The sequence below is a fragment of the Hylobates moloch genome, unplaced genomic scaffold (assembly GCF_009828535.3).
Source record: "Hylobates moloch isolate HMO894 unplaced genomic scaffold, HMol_V3 SCAFFOLD_10, whole genome shotgun sequence".
NCBI lineage: Eukaryota > Metazoa > Chordata > Mammalia > Primates > Hylobatidae > Hylobates > Hylobates moloch.
The window spans coordinates 1,557,198-1,572,414 of record NW_026652285.1 but is presented as its reverse complement, the minus strand read 5'-3'; the positions used below and the strand labels follow the sequence as shown (position 1 = coordinate 1,572,414).

Here is a 15,217-nt window from a genome sequence, read left to right as displayed (position 1 = left end):
ACCTGAAGCAAAAGTGGCTTTCCAAGTCCTAAAGAAGGCCTTAACCCAAGTCCCAGTGTTAAGCTTGCCAACGGGGCAAGACTTTTCTTTATATGTCACAGAAAAAACAGAAATAGCTCTGGGAGTCCTTACACAGGTCCAAGGGACAAGCTTGCAACCCATGGCATACCTGAGTAAGGAAATTGATGTGGTGGCAAAGGGTTGGCCTCCTTGTTTATGCGTAGTGGTGGCAGTAGCAGTCTTAGTATCTGAAGCAGTTAATACAGAGAAGAGATCTTACTGTGCGGACATCTCATGATGTGAACAACATACTCACTGCTAAAGGAGACTTGTGGCTGTCAGACAACCGTTTACTTAAATATCAGGCTCTATTACTTGAAAGGCCAGTGCTGCAACTGTGCACTTGTGCAACTCTTAACCCAGCCACATTTCTTCCAGACAATGAAGATAGAACATAACTGTCAACAAATAATTTCTCAAACCTACACCATTCGAGGGGACCTTCTAGAGGTTCCCTTGACTGATCCCGACCTCAACTTGTATACTGATGGAAGTTCCTTTGTAGAAAAAGGACTTCAAAAAGCGGGGTATGCAGTGGTCAGTGATAATGGAATACTTGAAAGTAATCCCCTCACTCCAGGAACTAGTGCTTAGCTGGCAGAACTAATAGCCCTCACTGGGGCACTAGAATTAGGAGAAGGAAAAAGGGTAAATATATATACAGACTCTGAGTATGCTTACCTAGTCCTCCATGCCCATGAGGCAATATGGAGAGAAAGGGAATTCCTAACTTCTGAGGGAACACCTGTCACACATCAGGAAGCCATTAGGAGATTATTACTGGCAGTACAGAAACCTAAAGAGGTGGCAGTCTTACACTGCTGGGGTCATCAGAAAGGAAAGGAAAGGGAAATAGAAGGGAACTGCCAAGCAGATATTGAAGCAAAAAGAGTTGCAAGGCAGGACTCTCCATTAGAAATGCTTATAGAAGGAACCCTACTATGGGGTAATCCCCTCCAGGAAACGAAGCCCCAGTACTCAGAAGAAGAAATAGAATGGAGAACCTCATGAGGACACAGTTTCCTCCCCTCAGGATGGCTAGCCACCAAAGAAGGAAAAGTACTTTTGCCTGCAGCTAACCAATGGAAAGCTAACCAATGGCTCACTGTGAAGTGTGCCAAAGAAATAATCCCCTGCACTGCAGGCTATACATTTCAATCCCTGTATCTTTAACCTCCTTGTTAAGTTTGTCTCTTCCAGAATCGAAGCTGTAAAACTATAAATAGTTCTTCAAATGGAGCACCTGATGCAGTCCATGACTAAGATCTACCACGGATCCCTGGACCAGCCTGCTAGCCCATGCTCCAATGTTAATGACATCGAAGGCACCCCTCCTGAGGAAATCTCAACTGCACAAACCCTACTACACCCCAATTCAGCAGGAAGCAGAGCGGTCGTCAGCCAACCTCCCCAATGGCACTTGCGTTTTTCTGTTGAGAGGGGGGACTGAGAGACAGGACTAGCTGGATTTCCTAGGCTAAGAATCCCTAAGCCTAGCTGGGAAGGTGACCGCATTCACTTTTAAACACAGGGCTTGCAACTTACCTCACACCCGACCAATCAGATAGTAAAGAGAGCTCACTAAAATGCTAATTAGGCAAAAACAGGAGGTAAAGAAATAGCCAATAATTTATTGCCTGAGAGTACAGTGGGAAAGACAATGATCGGGATATAAACCCATGCATTCGAGCCACCAATGGCTACCCTCTTTGGGTCCCCTCCCTTTGTTATGGGAGCTCTATTAAATCTTGCAACTGCAAAAAAATAAAAAATAAAAAAAAAACAAACTCTTTGATCCCACAATACTTAAATTAACTTAAAAATTTGAAAAAATACAGAAATGACGAACTCAAAATTTCCCCTCTTTTGGGGAGAGGTACATATGATCAAGAAGAAATACATTTGCAATGTCCAAGGTTCTGATTCTTAAGTTGGGTGATGGGTAAATGTGTGTTTTATTATTCTTTAAACTGTATGTGTATAATACATACATTCTTGTACATTAATGTTTTAATATAAAGAAATAAAAAACAATTTTATAAAAATAATGCAAATAAAGTGTCTATCACAGAAGGTGCTCAATATATAGTAATTCTTACATTAAGTAATAATAAAATTACACAATGCAATTAACTACAGTGTATATTGATCTAGAGCTAAGCTTAGTAATAAATGAAAGTTTTGTTGAAAGTAAAATGTTTTATCAAAAAGTAGGTCTCATATGTAAGCAGAGTATGTATGGGGGAAAAAAGTAAAATAAAAAGTTGGTTCTAATAATTTATTAAATGACTAAGGTCATCTTTTAACCTGAAGCAAAAATAAAAGTTTGTTAATCAGACAAATAAATGTACTGAAGTTTTTCTAATGTCTGAATGATGAATTTTAAAAATTACTTTGTTACAATATTAGTCACATACCTTTCAGCCTAATACAAAGAACATTTCATTAACTATAATGAGACATTGGGTATGCCATTGCCCTCTACAGTTTTCTTGAAATGTTACAGAAATGGCAAGAGGTAAAAGTAAATATCAGCAAAATGGCATCCATATCCCAAAGCATCTTCCATAGGTATAAATACACAGATAATGCAGAGGTACGATATTTGGATTTCAAGCCAAGCAATAAATTGTATCCCTATTTGCTAAGTTTATAATGCATATTTATAAGTTTAACATTAGGATCAAATGAGACATATACTATTCATAATTTGAAGAAATATATCACTACAAATAACTGCTGAAATAACATTAAAATATCTGTATATTAAATCATTCTCAGAGTATTCATAGAAAGAGGCAAATGTAAATCCATTTTACAGACAAGGAATTAAGAAATAACTAGTTCAGTGTTATAAATTTCTCTACTTAAACCAACAAAATATAAAAGAATTCATGACAATGCCACATGTATATATACATATGTCTGAACATATATATGTTTGTATGTGTGTATATATATATGACATTGTCTTGACAGGTAATTTCCTTAATCAAATTCTAACCTCTCTGCTTTCCTTAAAAATTGTACTGGGTAGGCTAATTACTTAATAAATTCATAATTAGTAAACATCCTTTCCTTGTGAAATTTTATTAAAACACCAATTTTCGAGCTGCCATATGTAATGTTTATAGAAGATTAAAAAATATACTATTTTATTTTATTTTATTTTAAATACCTGACCACATTGGCCTTATTTATTACTGAATAGGAATATGTTAAAACATAATGGACAATAAAGTTGAATCTGTCTACAAAGTAGCAACCAAAAGAGAAAGACCTATTTCAAGCTGAGGTGATACTGATATTATGACATTAATATCAGTATGTGCAAAACAAGTAATAGCTTTTACTTGTTTTGTATTGCATCAGTAATGCAAAACAAGAAGAGTAGCTCAAGAAATAATTTGGGTGGACAGATGCTAATGTAGATTTCACGAAAAAAGTTATTAAGAGAAATATAATTTCAAACTGAAAAAAAAGAATGCTCTACTAAATAAAATTAACAAGCCTATCTTGATTAAGAGCAGAGGCTGAATTTATATCACATGTGGGTTTCTTTGATGTAAAACTGGCATTTTACTTTTCCACAAAAATAATTTGTTTAGGCTTAAAGGGGAACCAAAACTGGAATTCGGATTTAATGGCCAAGCAACTCATATTTCTCAGAATACAAATTTCGATTTTCATACCTCTAAGAATATTAATCAGATTAAAAATAATATCATGTGCTAGAAAAATTTAAACTAAGTAAAATAACAAAGTCTGTCAGGTAAAGCAGTTAGCTGGATAAATTTCTCCTTATCCAGAAAAATGGTATTAAATCTTGGATGTTCAGAAATGTATACTAAATCAATATCATTGAATAATTATTCATTTTTAGATATGTAATTGTCATGCTTTTAAACTTCAAACACTCTGTTTTTGAAAATATTACTATTAACTGATTGCAGACCAAGTGTTAGCCAGAACTTACATTTTAGCCACAAACATAAACACATATTACAAAAGATACTCAGGATTTTGAAAGTATAAAGGAGACATCTCAAGTATCTAATTAATTGGAAAATTTTATGCAGCACAAAGCAGCTATTTAAACACTAATAGGTACTACAGGGTCTGTGGTGAAGACACTTTTAATTTCATTGATAAAACAAGATATAGAAAAGATTATAGTGTACAAAAAGATTATAGTGTACCAAAAAGTGAAGGTAAGTGCTACTACTGTGCAAAACAAGGCAATGTTGGTCTGAACTATAATAGTTAGCAAAGTCTGAATGAAGGAGATGGAATTGAATGACAAAATCCAGGACATGCTGCCTCAAAGTATGGCACTTTGGTGTTCAAGAAAACAGCAGAAGCAGGAAGGTCTTTCTTACCTTCTCTCACATTTTCTCCCCTGAAGTGGGCCATAAAACCCAGCTGATCCTTCCCTAAAAGTAGATTAAAAGACCCTCATTCCAGAGAGGTCCTCCCTATACCCAGAGGAAAGGAAATATCTTCAACTCTGAAGACACAGAGATGTTAAGAATCTGAACAAACAGGCCTTGCTATGCTCCCCCCAGTTTATTACCATTAGATTACACCCTTTTGTGCTCCAATTACACTTCTGTATGACTGTTCATAAAAATACAGTTTTCCCTGTTTCTTTGGGTTTTCATTTCTGAAGGTTCTCATGTCATGTGAAACATACATTAAATAAATCTGCATGCTATTTTCTTGTTAATCTGTCTTTTGTTTGGTGTCTTAGCCATGAATCTACCAGTGGGTGAGAAATCTTTTCTCCCCTATGTGAGTTAGAATTTAGATAAGATTCAAACTGGCAATGAGAAAGGACTATCATAGGACCAAGCAAAGGTGTGGATATGGGAATAAACAGATTGTGTGCTTTATTTTAGCTATGCATTTTTATACTCTTCCTAACATGTAAAAATGCTTTATCCTCAAAAACTGACTGGAAGGTAGAGGTTGTGGTCTTTCAGCAGCATATCCATTTTACATCAAAAAAAAAAAAAAAAAGTGGCTTATTTTTCCCTTCAGATCCCTGGTAACCTGATAAGAAATGCTTTCGAGTGCTTTTCTGCCTTTAATTTTTCTTTTTTAATCATCTTAAGTTTCTTTTACATGAGAGTCTCAATGTTCCACTTTCCCCAGGACTATTTTTCAGTGCTTTAGTATATTGCCACCATCTTTCTATATTTAGTGGACATCTGACTATTTTGTTCTTTAAAATTTTATTTCCTTTTACTTAAAAAAATTGAATAATGGACTATTACTTGATTGCATTTATTGCCATTATGAAGCCTCATCTACTTTGCCATAATTTGTTACATCTTTCCATTTATTCTAGACTGTAAAAATCACATTTGTCTTATTCTCAGAGGAGAAAACTGTTTGATCCAAATGCCAATTTAGTTATGAAAGATTTTATTTCTATTTTGTACTAGTGAACCACCATGAACTACCAAATTCAAATGTGAATTAAATAATTTAAATCCAAACTGCCATTCATTTAATTGTAAATAAGTAACTTCAATAAACTAATGACTCCAGTACTTTATCCTCTCAAAGAAGGAGAATACTTCTTTCCTGTTTTTGTCTTATGGAAGAAAAATGAAAATTTAAAGGATTTACCATTTCCAGTTTCTCTGCCTTAAAGCGAACAGAGGGATTTAGGGAGATCTTTTCTTGTAGTCCATAATTTTCAGTCCAGGCAGAAGCAACATCTAAGAGACAACAGGGTGCACATTAATTGGGAACTTAATTGGAATCGAAATTTTCATTTGACAGGATATGTTCTGAGTTCCTGCTGTTCAAAAATAATTCTAGCTAATCAGTTAGCAGCTTTTAGTTTTGTTTCCCTAATTTTTTCTTTTTTCTTTCTTTTTTTTTGGGACAGAGTCTCACTCTGTTGCCCAGGCTGGAGTGCAGTGGCACGATCTTGGCTCAAGGTCTGCCTCCCAGGTTCAAGTGATTCTCCTGCCTCAGCCTCCCGAGTAGCTGGGACTACAGGTGCATGCCACCATGCCTGGATAATTTTTGTATTTTTAGTTAGAGACAGGGTTTCACTATGTTGGCCAGGCTGGTCTTGAACTCCTGACCTCAGGTGATCTCCCTGCCTCAGCCTCCCAAACTGCCAGGATTACAGGAGTGAGCCACCACACCCGGCCAGTTTTCATAATTTTTTTAAGTCTAAATTTTTTATATAAGCTGGCTTCACTTAAGTCCTAAGATATAAGAGTAGCCAATTATGCATTGTGAAGTCCCACAGATATATTAACTTAAAAGACAAACATACATCCCACCACTACTACATCACACAATGCCTTAAAAAGATAAAAAGTCTTTTTGTTCAAAGATGTTGGTATTTTTTCAACTGGTAAAAGTGTTTTGTGATGTGTATTCTGAAAGTACTCTGGAAAAAACCATAAATGCAAGTCATTTCAAGTTTGTACATAAAGTATAATATAGATTCTGTACTTTGAGCTAAAAATCTTATTTCTTATTTTAAAGACAGGTTACATTTCAAGTAGCATAAATGAATTTGCAAGAGCTAAAAGTCATAGGCTTCTTACCCATTTTCCTACATCTTCTCAACATACCCTGATTATTTAAACGAGCCTTTGTCCCTATTGCATGAATAAAAAAGATGCTACAAAAGACCAGAACTTGAAATACTGTATGTTTTAATATGCCAAAGTTTGTAAAACAAATTCCTGTAATTCATGTTGATCTTACTATCTAAATTGCCACTATTCTAAATACACTTTTAAATGATATTTTACTAGTTCTACATAGAAACAAGAGGAAGAAGAAAAATCTTTGGAAAATGTCACATCTTTATGCAGTGTTTTAATTTTTTAAAATTTCTCAGAGCATCTGTCTCTAAGTACAAAATGATTTGCATTCTCTTAAGAACATAAGAAGTGCATATGAAAATAAATAGTCTTCCTCTAAACCTTTAACACATCCTTAACATTCTATGTAAAATCTTTAATATAGCTTATAGGTGTCAAGATCATAAAAAAATGGAGGCTGACTTTTAGCTTCAAATGGAATTAAACTTTGAAAAAGACTGATTTTAGTATTAAATAGAATTTTTACAATTCTGATAAAAGTAAGTGAATCTCCTTTGTAATCATGATACCTAATTGTTGGCTATGAGATTAAAAATAATATATAGTGTATATATACACACATATACATATATACATATATACACATATACATACATGGGTATGCATATATATATACACACATATACATATATACACACGTACACATATAATTTTTTTATATACATACATATAATTTTTTTCCTCTCCTAAGAGAAATCCTGTGCCAAACCTAAAGTGTAGTATAAAGATCAGCATGGAGTGGAATGATATGGAAGACCAACCAGCAGATAACTTTATTTTTCATCCTTTAAGGTTTGGATATGTGAAGCTTGTCAATGACTTCCAGCTTGGTGTTTGGCCTGCAATTAAGGCACATTAACACTAGGTGGACCCAAGTGAACCTGATTATGGTCTCAAAAACTAAACCTGGGCTTGAATTATTCATTTCAAGTGTTAAGTGATTGGAAGAGTTGCAGAGGGGAGAGCAAGGGGGAGAGAGGAGAATGAGAGAAGGTGAGACAGGAACGCCTACAACATTGACACACTGAGGAATGTGTTCTCACTTACGTTTTCCTACATCTAAGCATAAAAATTTGCTATCTCTAACAGTGAAAAGAACAGAAGCTCCTATTTATGCTTACTTCTATCTAAACAGTAAACTATGTACCTATATAAGCTCATTAATCTTCAAAATGACCACAGTGACCACAGGTGTTATTATTCCCATCCCAAAGATAAAAGACCAAGGCATGAAAAGGTAAAGAAATTAGCCTAGGTTACATAGCTAGTACATTACAATGTTAGGAGTCTAATCTCTTGTGACTCCAGACCAATGTTCTTAAGTGTGTTCAACATCTCTCATAATCAGTTTGCTTGTCTATGAAGTAGGGGGAATAAACCAGACTGCCTCATAGGAGTTAGAAGATCAACAATATCATAGAAAACTACTGTGAAAACTTATACAGTATTGTTAATATCAACACAGAGACACTGTATTATAAGGAGATTTAATGTAAAATTATACTAACCTTCATTTAACAATATGTAATCAGGGCTTAACAAAATCTTGTTTTTTCCAGACAACTTAGACCTTTACTTTTGAGTTAAAACCTTAAGAGGGTCTGTGTATAACTCCAGCACACTTGGTCAATTCAGAGTAACTTTACCTGAAAGCCCCTCATAGAAGTTTTCCTCATTTGCCAATGACATCTCTCTATCCCAGCTCCAAGCTCTTTATTTACTCCTTTCTGGAGGAGTGAGTTTTTCTAAGTATGGCTTATTATTCTCTTGGATCTCTCTCCTTCTTGTCCTTCTCCTTCTCCCCGCTTCTTCTCCTTCTCCTTCTCCCCGCTTCTTCTCCTTCTCCTTCTCCCTCCGTCTCCTTCTCCTCCTCCTCCCCGCCTCCTCTTCCTCCCCGTTCCTCCTCCTTCTCCTCCTCCTCCCCGCCTCCTCCTCCTCCCCGTTCCTCCTCCTTCTCCTCCTCCTCCCCGCCTCCTCCCCCTCCCCCTTCCTCCTCCTTCTCCTTTCTTCAGAGATGGCGTCTTGGTCTTGCTCTGTCTCCCAGGCTAGAGTGCAGTGGCCTGAACACAGCTCACTGCAACCTCGACCTCCTGGGGTCAAGCGATCCTCCCACCTCAGATTCCCAAGTAGCTGGAACCACAGGTGTATGCCACCATGCCCAGCTAATTTTTTAATTTTTGTAGAGACAGGGTCTCACAATGTTGCCCAAGCTGGTCTTGAATCCCTGGGCTCAAATGATCCTCCCATCTCGACCTTCCAAAGTGCTGAGATTATAGGCGTGAGCCACCATGCCTGGCCTATCTCGGATCTTCTGTTCCTGTCCTCTTTGTAGCAGCAGAAGAAAAGAATGTTTTGTAAGGAAAGGATCAATACAATTTGCTTAATACCATGAACTCTGAATGGATATATTTCCCCATAACTATTTTGTTTCAGTTTCAAAAGACTTGGTCTAAAGGAATTAATGCTTTATGCGCTATTAGTAAAGTTAAAATAATGACTGTATTTCTTCATGCAACAATTCTTTTTTTTTTGAGATGGCATCTTGCTATGTCACCCAGGCTGGAGTGCAGTGGCATAATCTCAGTTCACTGCAACCTCTGCCTCCTGGGTTCAAGGAAGCAATTCTCCTGCCTCAGCCTCCCGAGTAGCTGGGACCTCAGGCGTGTACCACTGTGCCTGGCTAATTTTTTTTTTTTTTTCTATTTTTAGTAGAGACGGGGTTTCACTATGTTGTCCAGGCTGGTCTCGAGCTCCTGACCTCAAGTGATCTGCCCGTCTCAGCCTCCCAAAGTGCTGGGATTACAGATGTGAGCCACCGCACCTGGCTGCAACAATTGTTTATTGCTATCCTTAGAAATGTCTTTAGTATATTGTTAGCTCACTTCCAAACTCATGTGTTATTCAACTTATATATAGCACTAGTAAACAACTCTGGATTTTGAAATAAATTTCTGTAATAGCATTATTTTTGAAAACAAATATTATGTGGATTTTAAAATTAGATAAGAACAGAAATAGAACTATCTAATTACATTTACTTTTGTTGAGGTTAACATTAAAATTCGTTTATATTTTTTGAATTAGTATCAGGTAACTGAAGAAATCCAGAAGTGATGGTTAATTTCTGATTTGTAACAATCTATAATTAGGTACTTATAATATGCAAATCACAATGTATATAAGTTATTTAGAGATAATTTAGAGGTGATTTTGCCTTTTTTCCACTCCCCAGAAATATCTTGCCTACTACATTTATGTAGAAGAAAATGAGACTGAGTTGATGCACTTTCTACCCTAGAAAAATGTTCTGTCTTAATTGTATTTTAATATTTACCTATAACTTACTTAAATATATTTTTCACTAACTTATTTTTCTATTACAAAATCTACCACTATTCTTATAGCGACTGGTGTAAATTTAGCTGAGTTTATTCATTGTTAACAAGATCTCTTCTCTAATCACACCTGCCTCTTAAGAGTCATCTGACATCTAGCTCATCCTTAGTTCTATGCTTTTATTTGTGGTGCTTCCTTAACTTGAAACGATCTCCTGTGTTCAGTTGTCAATTGATGTTTACCACTTTTTTCAAGATTTGGATAATGTCTGACTTTTGCCAAGAAATTTTTCTTAATTTCTGCATATTGTGATGGATTCCTTATTATATACTAGTTTTTGGGGTCAAGGGGAGGACATAAAATTGAATCAAGAATTGGAAGCTTTTCCTTCTGCTCTATAAACATGACCTAGAATATTATCTGAGCTACACTCTAAGCTGTAGGTTACATATTATTAGTAACAGGAAAATTTAGTAAGCATATACTATGCACTAATTACAATATAAGTGCTTGACATGCATAATCTTGTTTAATCCTCATAACAACTCCATGTAACTTGTAACTATTTCAAGGTTACAGAGCTAATAAGATGAAAGCAAGAACTTGAACACTGAGTCTGTATTCAGAGCCTGGTGGTAACCACTGTGCCTTCCTTATACCATACTCATAGCACTCACTACTTCCTTTCTTAGGCCTCTTCGTTCATGTCTTTACATAATTTGTATAAATGTGTTATTCATCCACAAGACAGAATGCTTTTTAGAGTAACAAAACCACCCATATCCTGCTCCGATTAACACAAAAAACTGCAAATAGTAGCTGCTTGATAAAATAAACATACACACACACCTATAAACAAATGCATGCATATAAATTAGAATGTTTCTTTATTTGAATAATTAGAATTTTTAGCCCCATGTTTTATTTCACAATATACTATTAAGTATCTCACAGAAAATATCCTAATTTCTTCATAATTCCTGTTGTACTGTATTCTACACATATAACATAGTAAATCCTTACTGAATAAAAGGTTAAAAGAGGCATTGAATAGTTCAATTACTTTAAAAGTTAAAAACATGCTATATAATTATTAATATTTTATAATATCAAGGAATAAAGGATTCTGACTTCCATCATCTAGCAATTTTGATGCTCATCTCATGACTGTTTCATTTGTCTTTTTCTTCTCATAAGGATTCCCAGTTTAAAATAAATACAGTACATGCAGAGACTGGAAATTAATTATGTAAGAGGAATAATGCTATAAAGTTTCTAAGGGTCAATAAATCTAAGTAAAAGGTAATACAACTCATGGCTTAAGATTGCTATTAACCCACTGGTAAATACCACCCCAAATCAGAGTAAACTACTGTGGAATATAGTATAAACTCCTGTAAAGATTGGTAGCTATTGAGCCAGGCGCGGGCGGTGGCTCACGCCTGTAATCCCAGCACTTTGGGAGGCCAAGGCAGGCAGATCACGAGGTCAGGAGATCGAGACCATCCTGGCTAACATGGTGAAACCCCATCTCTACTAAAAGTACAAAAAATTATCTAGGCATGGTGGCGGGCGCCTGTAGTCCCAGCTACTTGGGAGGCTAAGGCAGGAGAATGGTGTGAACCCAGGAGGCGGAGCTTTGACAGAGCAAGAATCCATCTCAAAAAAAAGATTGGTAGCTATTTAATTTAAATTAATGCTTCCTTATTTTTCAGTTCTTATATAAATAATGCTATTAAAACAAAATTAAAATATACAGGTAAAAATTTACATTATAATTAGACATATATAATTAGTTTTTCAGTTATGTTTAGTCTTTTTATCATTGTTGTGTTTAACTTTTGGAGATAATTTCAGGGGACTTTTTCTTCATATTGATCCTGTAAGCACCTTACAGCCAAATAAAAATCCTTATTTTACATTTGGCTTAGATAATTAACGATTTATTGTTTTAAAAAGTCAGTAAATCATTTTATGGTAATTAAGACTCAATAATAATGAATTAACAATACTGACATCCTTTCTGATTGATATCCATATGATTTCTTCCATAAAAACAAGATACATTTCTTTTCTTAAGGTATGCTCCCTTCTATAATGTGTTTTCTGAAAGGTGTATTTAATATGCCTCATCAGTATTGCACTAAAAGGACACGGCAACCTAATCTTGATCTTTATAGAAGACTTTTCATTATTTGATTTAAACAATTCGTTAATTATTATAGCTTCATAAACACTGTTATGACAATGCATCTTTTGAAACTTCAACTCTTTGTTCAGGGAAATTTCTAATAAAAGTCATACTTTAACAGGGGCCAACGGAAAGACATTATTTTTACTTTTTCATTCACTGAAGGAACAAAGACATAATTCACCCTTCTTCAAAGTCTTAAGTCACATTACATACTCCTAATTGAGAGAGAATTGAAGTAAAAAACAGGAAATAGAAATTAAATGTGTATTTACCTGTATTAGACAAACCCACAGTACTGTTTTCTGAAGTAATTGGAATCTGTACTGTTTTGTTGTATCCAGTTTTTGTCTGTGAAAGAAAATGAGGAATATGCAATGTCATTTACTAAAGTAGGTCACTTGAAGCCCATGTTAACATAAAAAGAATGGTTACAGAGATTAAAGTAATTATCCCTCAAATATGAACCCTCTAAAATTTTGGTATATGCATCTTCAAACAAAGCAATTCAGAATTAAAGGTAACAATTGCTTTCAGCTCTACCACATCCAAGGATAACAAAATATAAGGCCACACATCTTGTCTTTTAAAAGTATTATAGCCCAAGTGACAAAGTATAAGGGGCTGACAGAAAATCTTATACTTTGTCGCTGTTCAGCATGTACCCGAGACTGAAGTTACCTTTGATGAATTTTATTCTACTGACTAAAAGCCTAAATTTCCTATTTTACAGCTAACACAGATATAAATAATACACACTTTATTCTGTAACTGTAATTTGTTAGGATAATATAGCAGTTAGTAATTGATTATGTTAATTCTGATATAGAAATTCCCCATTTTGTGTGATTCTACTTGGGTGAACTACAGCATGCGCACATGAAGGAGCAATACACTCCTAGATTGGATGCCTGGGATTAGCCTCACTGTGTGGGGAAGAAGCTAAGGAACAAAAAGGAAGATGGCCTGACTTCAGTCAAGCAGAGAACAGAAATGGCAAATAACTAAACCAACTGAAACGAAATATGACATTCTTAACATAGTTTTGAGTGATATCTAGGCATATGTTTATGGAATCATTTTGTCATGCTGGTATTTTCTAACCAGTCATGCTCCTGGACACAGGACATGCTGACTTAAAATATGTTCATTGAAAACACAGCATAAAAATTTTAAATAGAAAAAAAGAAAAAAATCTTTCAAAGAAATATTAATTTGTTAACAATTTTACTGAAATAATTCTATATGTACATAACCAATGTAAAAATGTATAGGGGATTTACGGAGTGCATATACAGAGAAATTTAAGATTACCTGACTTACCTCACAAGAAGGTAAAATGGCATTATTTGTTTTGGGAGTGGATGAGGTCTTTGGGATTAGTATTTCAGGAGGAGAAGAAAAAAGACTTAATGTTGAGGCTTGAGGTCCATATTCTCCTGAAGCTTCTATAAGTGATGTACATGACAGATTTTCTGGCTGAATGTTGTCAGATTTTTGTCTTATGAATGCTATCTCCCAAGCAGATTCTAACCTAGTATTAAAAAGAAATCGCTTTATGGATATGCTATGAATATAGTACAACTGAAATCCAAGATAATGTTTCAAATGTTATTAAAAAATATTTCTTATAAAGTACTTAACACATCTTAAATTACTACTTTCAAGGAGACATCCTAAATGACTCATTCTCTCTCATGGATGGTATAGTTACCTCAACTTGGCTCTGGTAATTATGCTTTTTGCTTCTTCAAATGATACACCAATCATAGATTCCTTGTTGACTGAGACAAGTTGATCTCCTGGCTTCAAACGACCATCCTAACAAAAACAGTTAAGGAACAGTAAAGGAACTAATGAGGTATTAAAAAAAAATAATTGATGTAATTAAAGCAATGAAAAGTTTTCGTGAAGAATGCCTTCAAAAAGAGTAAAAAGTAAAATCTTAGACAACCTCAGTAGCAAAATGTCTTGATTAAAGTCTGGATTGGTAATATATATATGAGTAAAATGGAATGGTTCATGTATTGCATGAATAAATTTACATGCTAAAGAATTCTTAATATGGTAGGTAGGACATAGGCCAGTATACCAGGAAAAGGGACCTGTTTTAAAAACTGAGCACTATGGGGCTGATAAAGCTCTGACTCTGTGATAAAGTGGGCCAAATAACTGTGGGATATTTCAGAATACAAAACTCATTTATTTTATTTTCTCTGCATTCCTACATATGTCCTCCCACCAAACTGTTCAATGTGTGTGTGGATTTATCCCACACTGAGATTTTTAAAACTTCAGTCAAGGGTCTTTTTTTAAAAAAAAAAATTAAATTTTCAAAATTTTTGGCAGAGATGAAGTCTCATTACATTGCCCAGGCTGGTCTCAAACTCCTGGGCTGAAGCAATCCTCCCACCTTGGCCTCCCAAAGTGCTGGGATTACAGGTGTGAGCCACTGCGCCTGGCCAAGGATTTTAATTATATTGATCCTACCCATATTTCAGCATAATCTTTTTTACTAGACCTGCTATCCCCCTATGATTAAGGCCTAGTTGGCTGTGCATATATTGTTAGCCACGTCCTGCTAATAATGACAATTCTAACTGGCTGCCTGGTGTTGCCTTTGCTAAGGCGTGGCTTGCTCATAGCTAGCCTGAGTAAGACAGAGCATATCAGGAACAACAGTTAATGTGGTGGTCAGATAAGTTTCCCAGTTTTTGTCTTTTCTTTTCATTCAAACTAGAAAATAAAAATTAGCTTTCTTCTTTTACAGTTCTTAAGGTATTTCCCTATTTATCATTAATTAGTACAGTGGTAGAAACCATTATTTTTATAACTACAGAAAAAGCTTATATGGTTAAAAAGGGAGATTTTCACCTTGATAGTACTTAAGTAACTTCCACAAATTCAAGAAAACATCTTTCTTTAAAGTCTTATCTACTAAAATATATCCCTTGGATACTGATCTTTGATCTAAGCTGTATTATTTATAATA

The 15,217-nt window shown here is 35.0% G+C and overlaps 1 protein-coding gene across 5 annotated transcripts in view; it reads right to left on the bottom strand.

Moving 5' to 3' along the window:
• The window catches only part of STXBP4 (syntaxin binding protein 4), a 208,642-nt gene that overhangs the window by 161,992 nt on the left and 31,433 nt on the right, over nucleotides 1–15,217 (bottom strand). For 4 of the 5 annotated variants that reach the window (XM_058444671.1, XM_032162787.2, XM_058444672.1 and 1 more), the window contains exons 5-8: nucleotides 13,940–14,046; nucleotides 13,549–13,759; nucleotides 12,501–12,576; nucleotides 5,695–5,786 (exon numbers count right to left, since the gene is read on the bottom strand). In XM_058444671.1, coding sequence (XP_058300654.1) covers nucleotides 5,695–5,786; nucleotides 12,501–12,576; nucleotides 13,549–13,759; nucleotides 13,940–14,046 — 486 coding nt within the window. The remainder of the gene's footprint in view (nucleotides 1–5,694; nucleotides 5,787–12,500; nucleotides 12,577–13,548; nucleotides 13,760–13,939; nucleotides 14,047–15,217) is intronic. The other variant, XM_058444673.1, reaches the window with a different exon arrangement.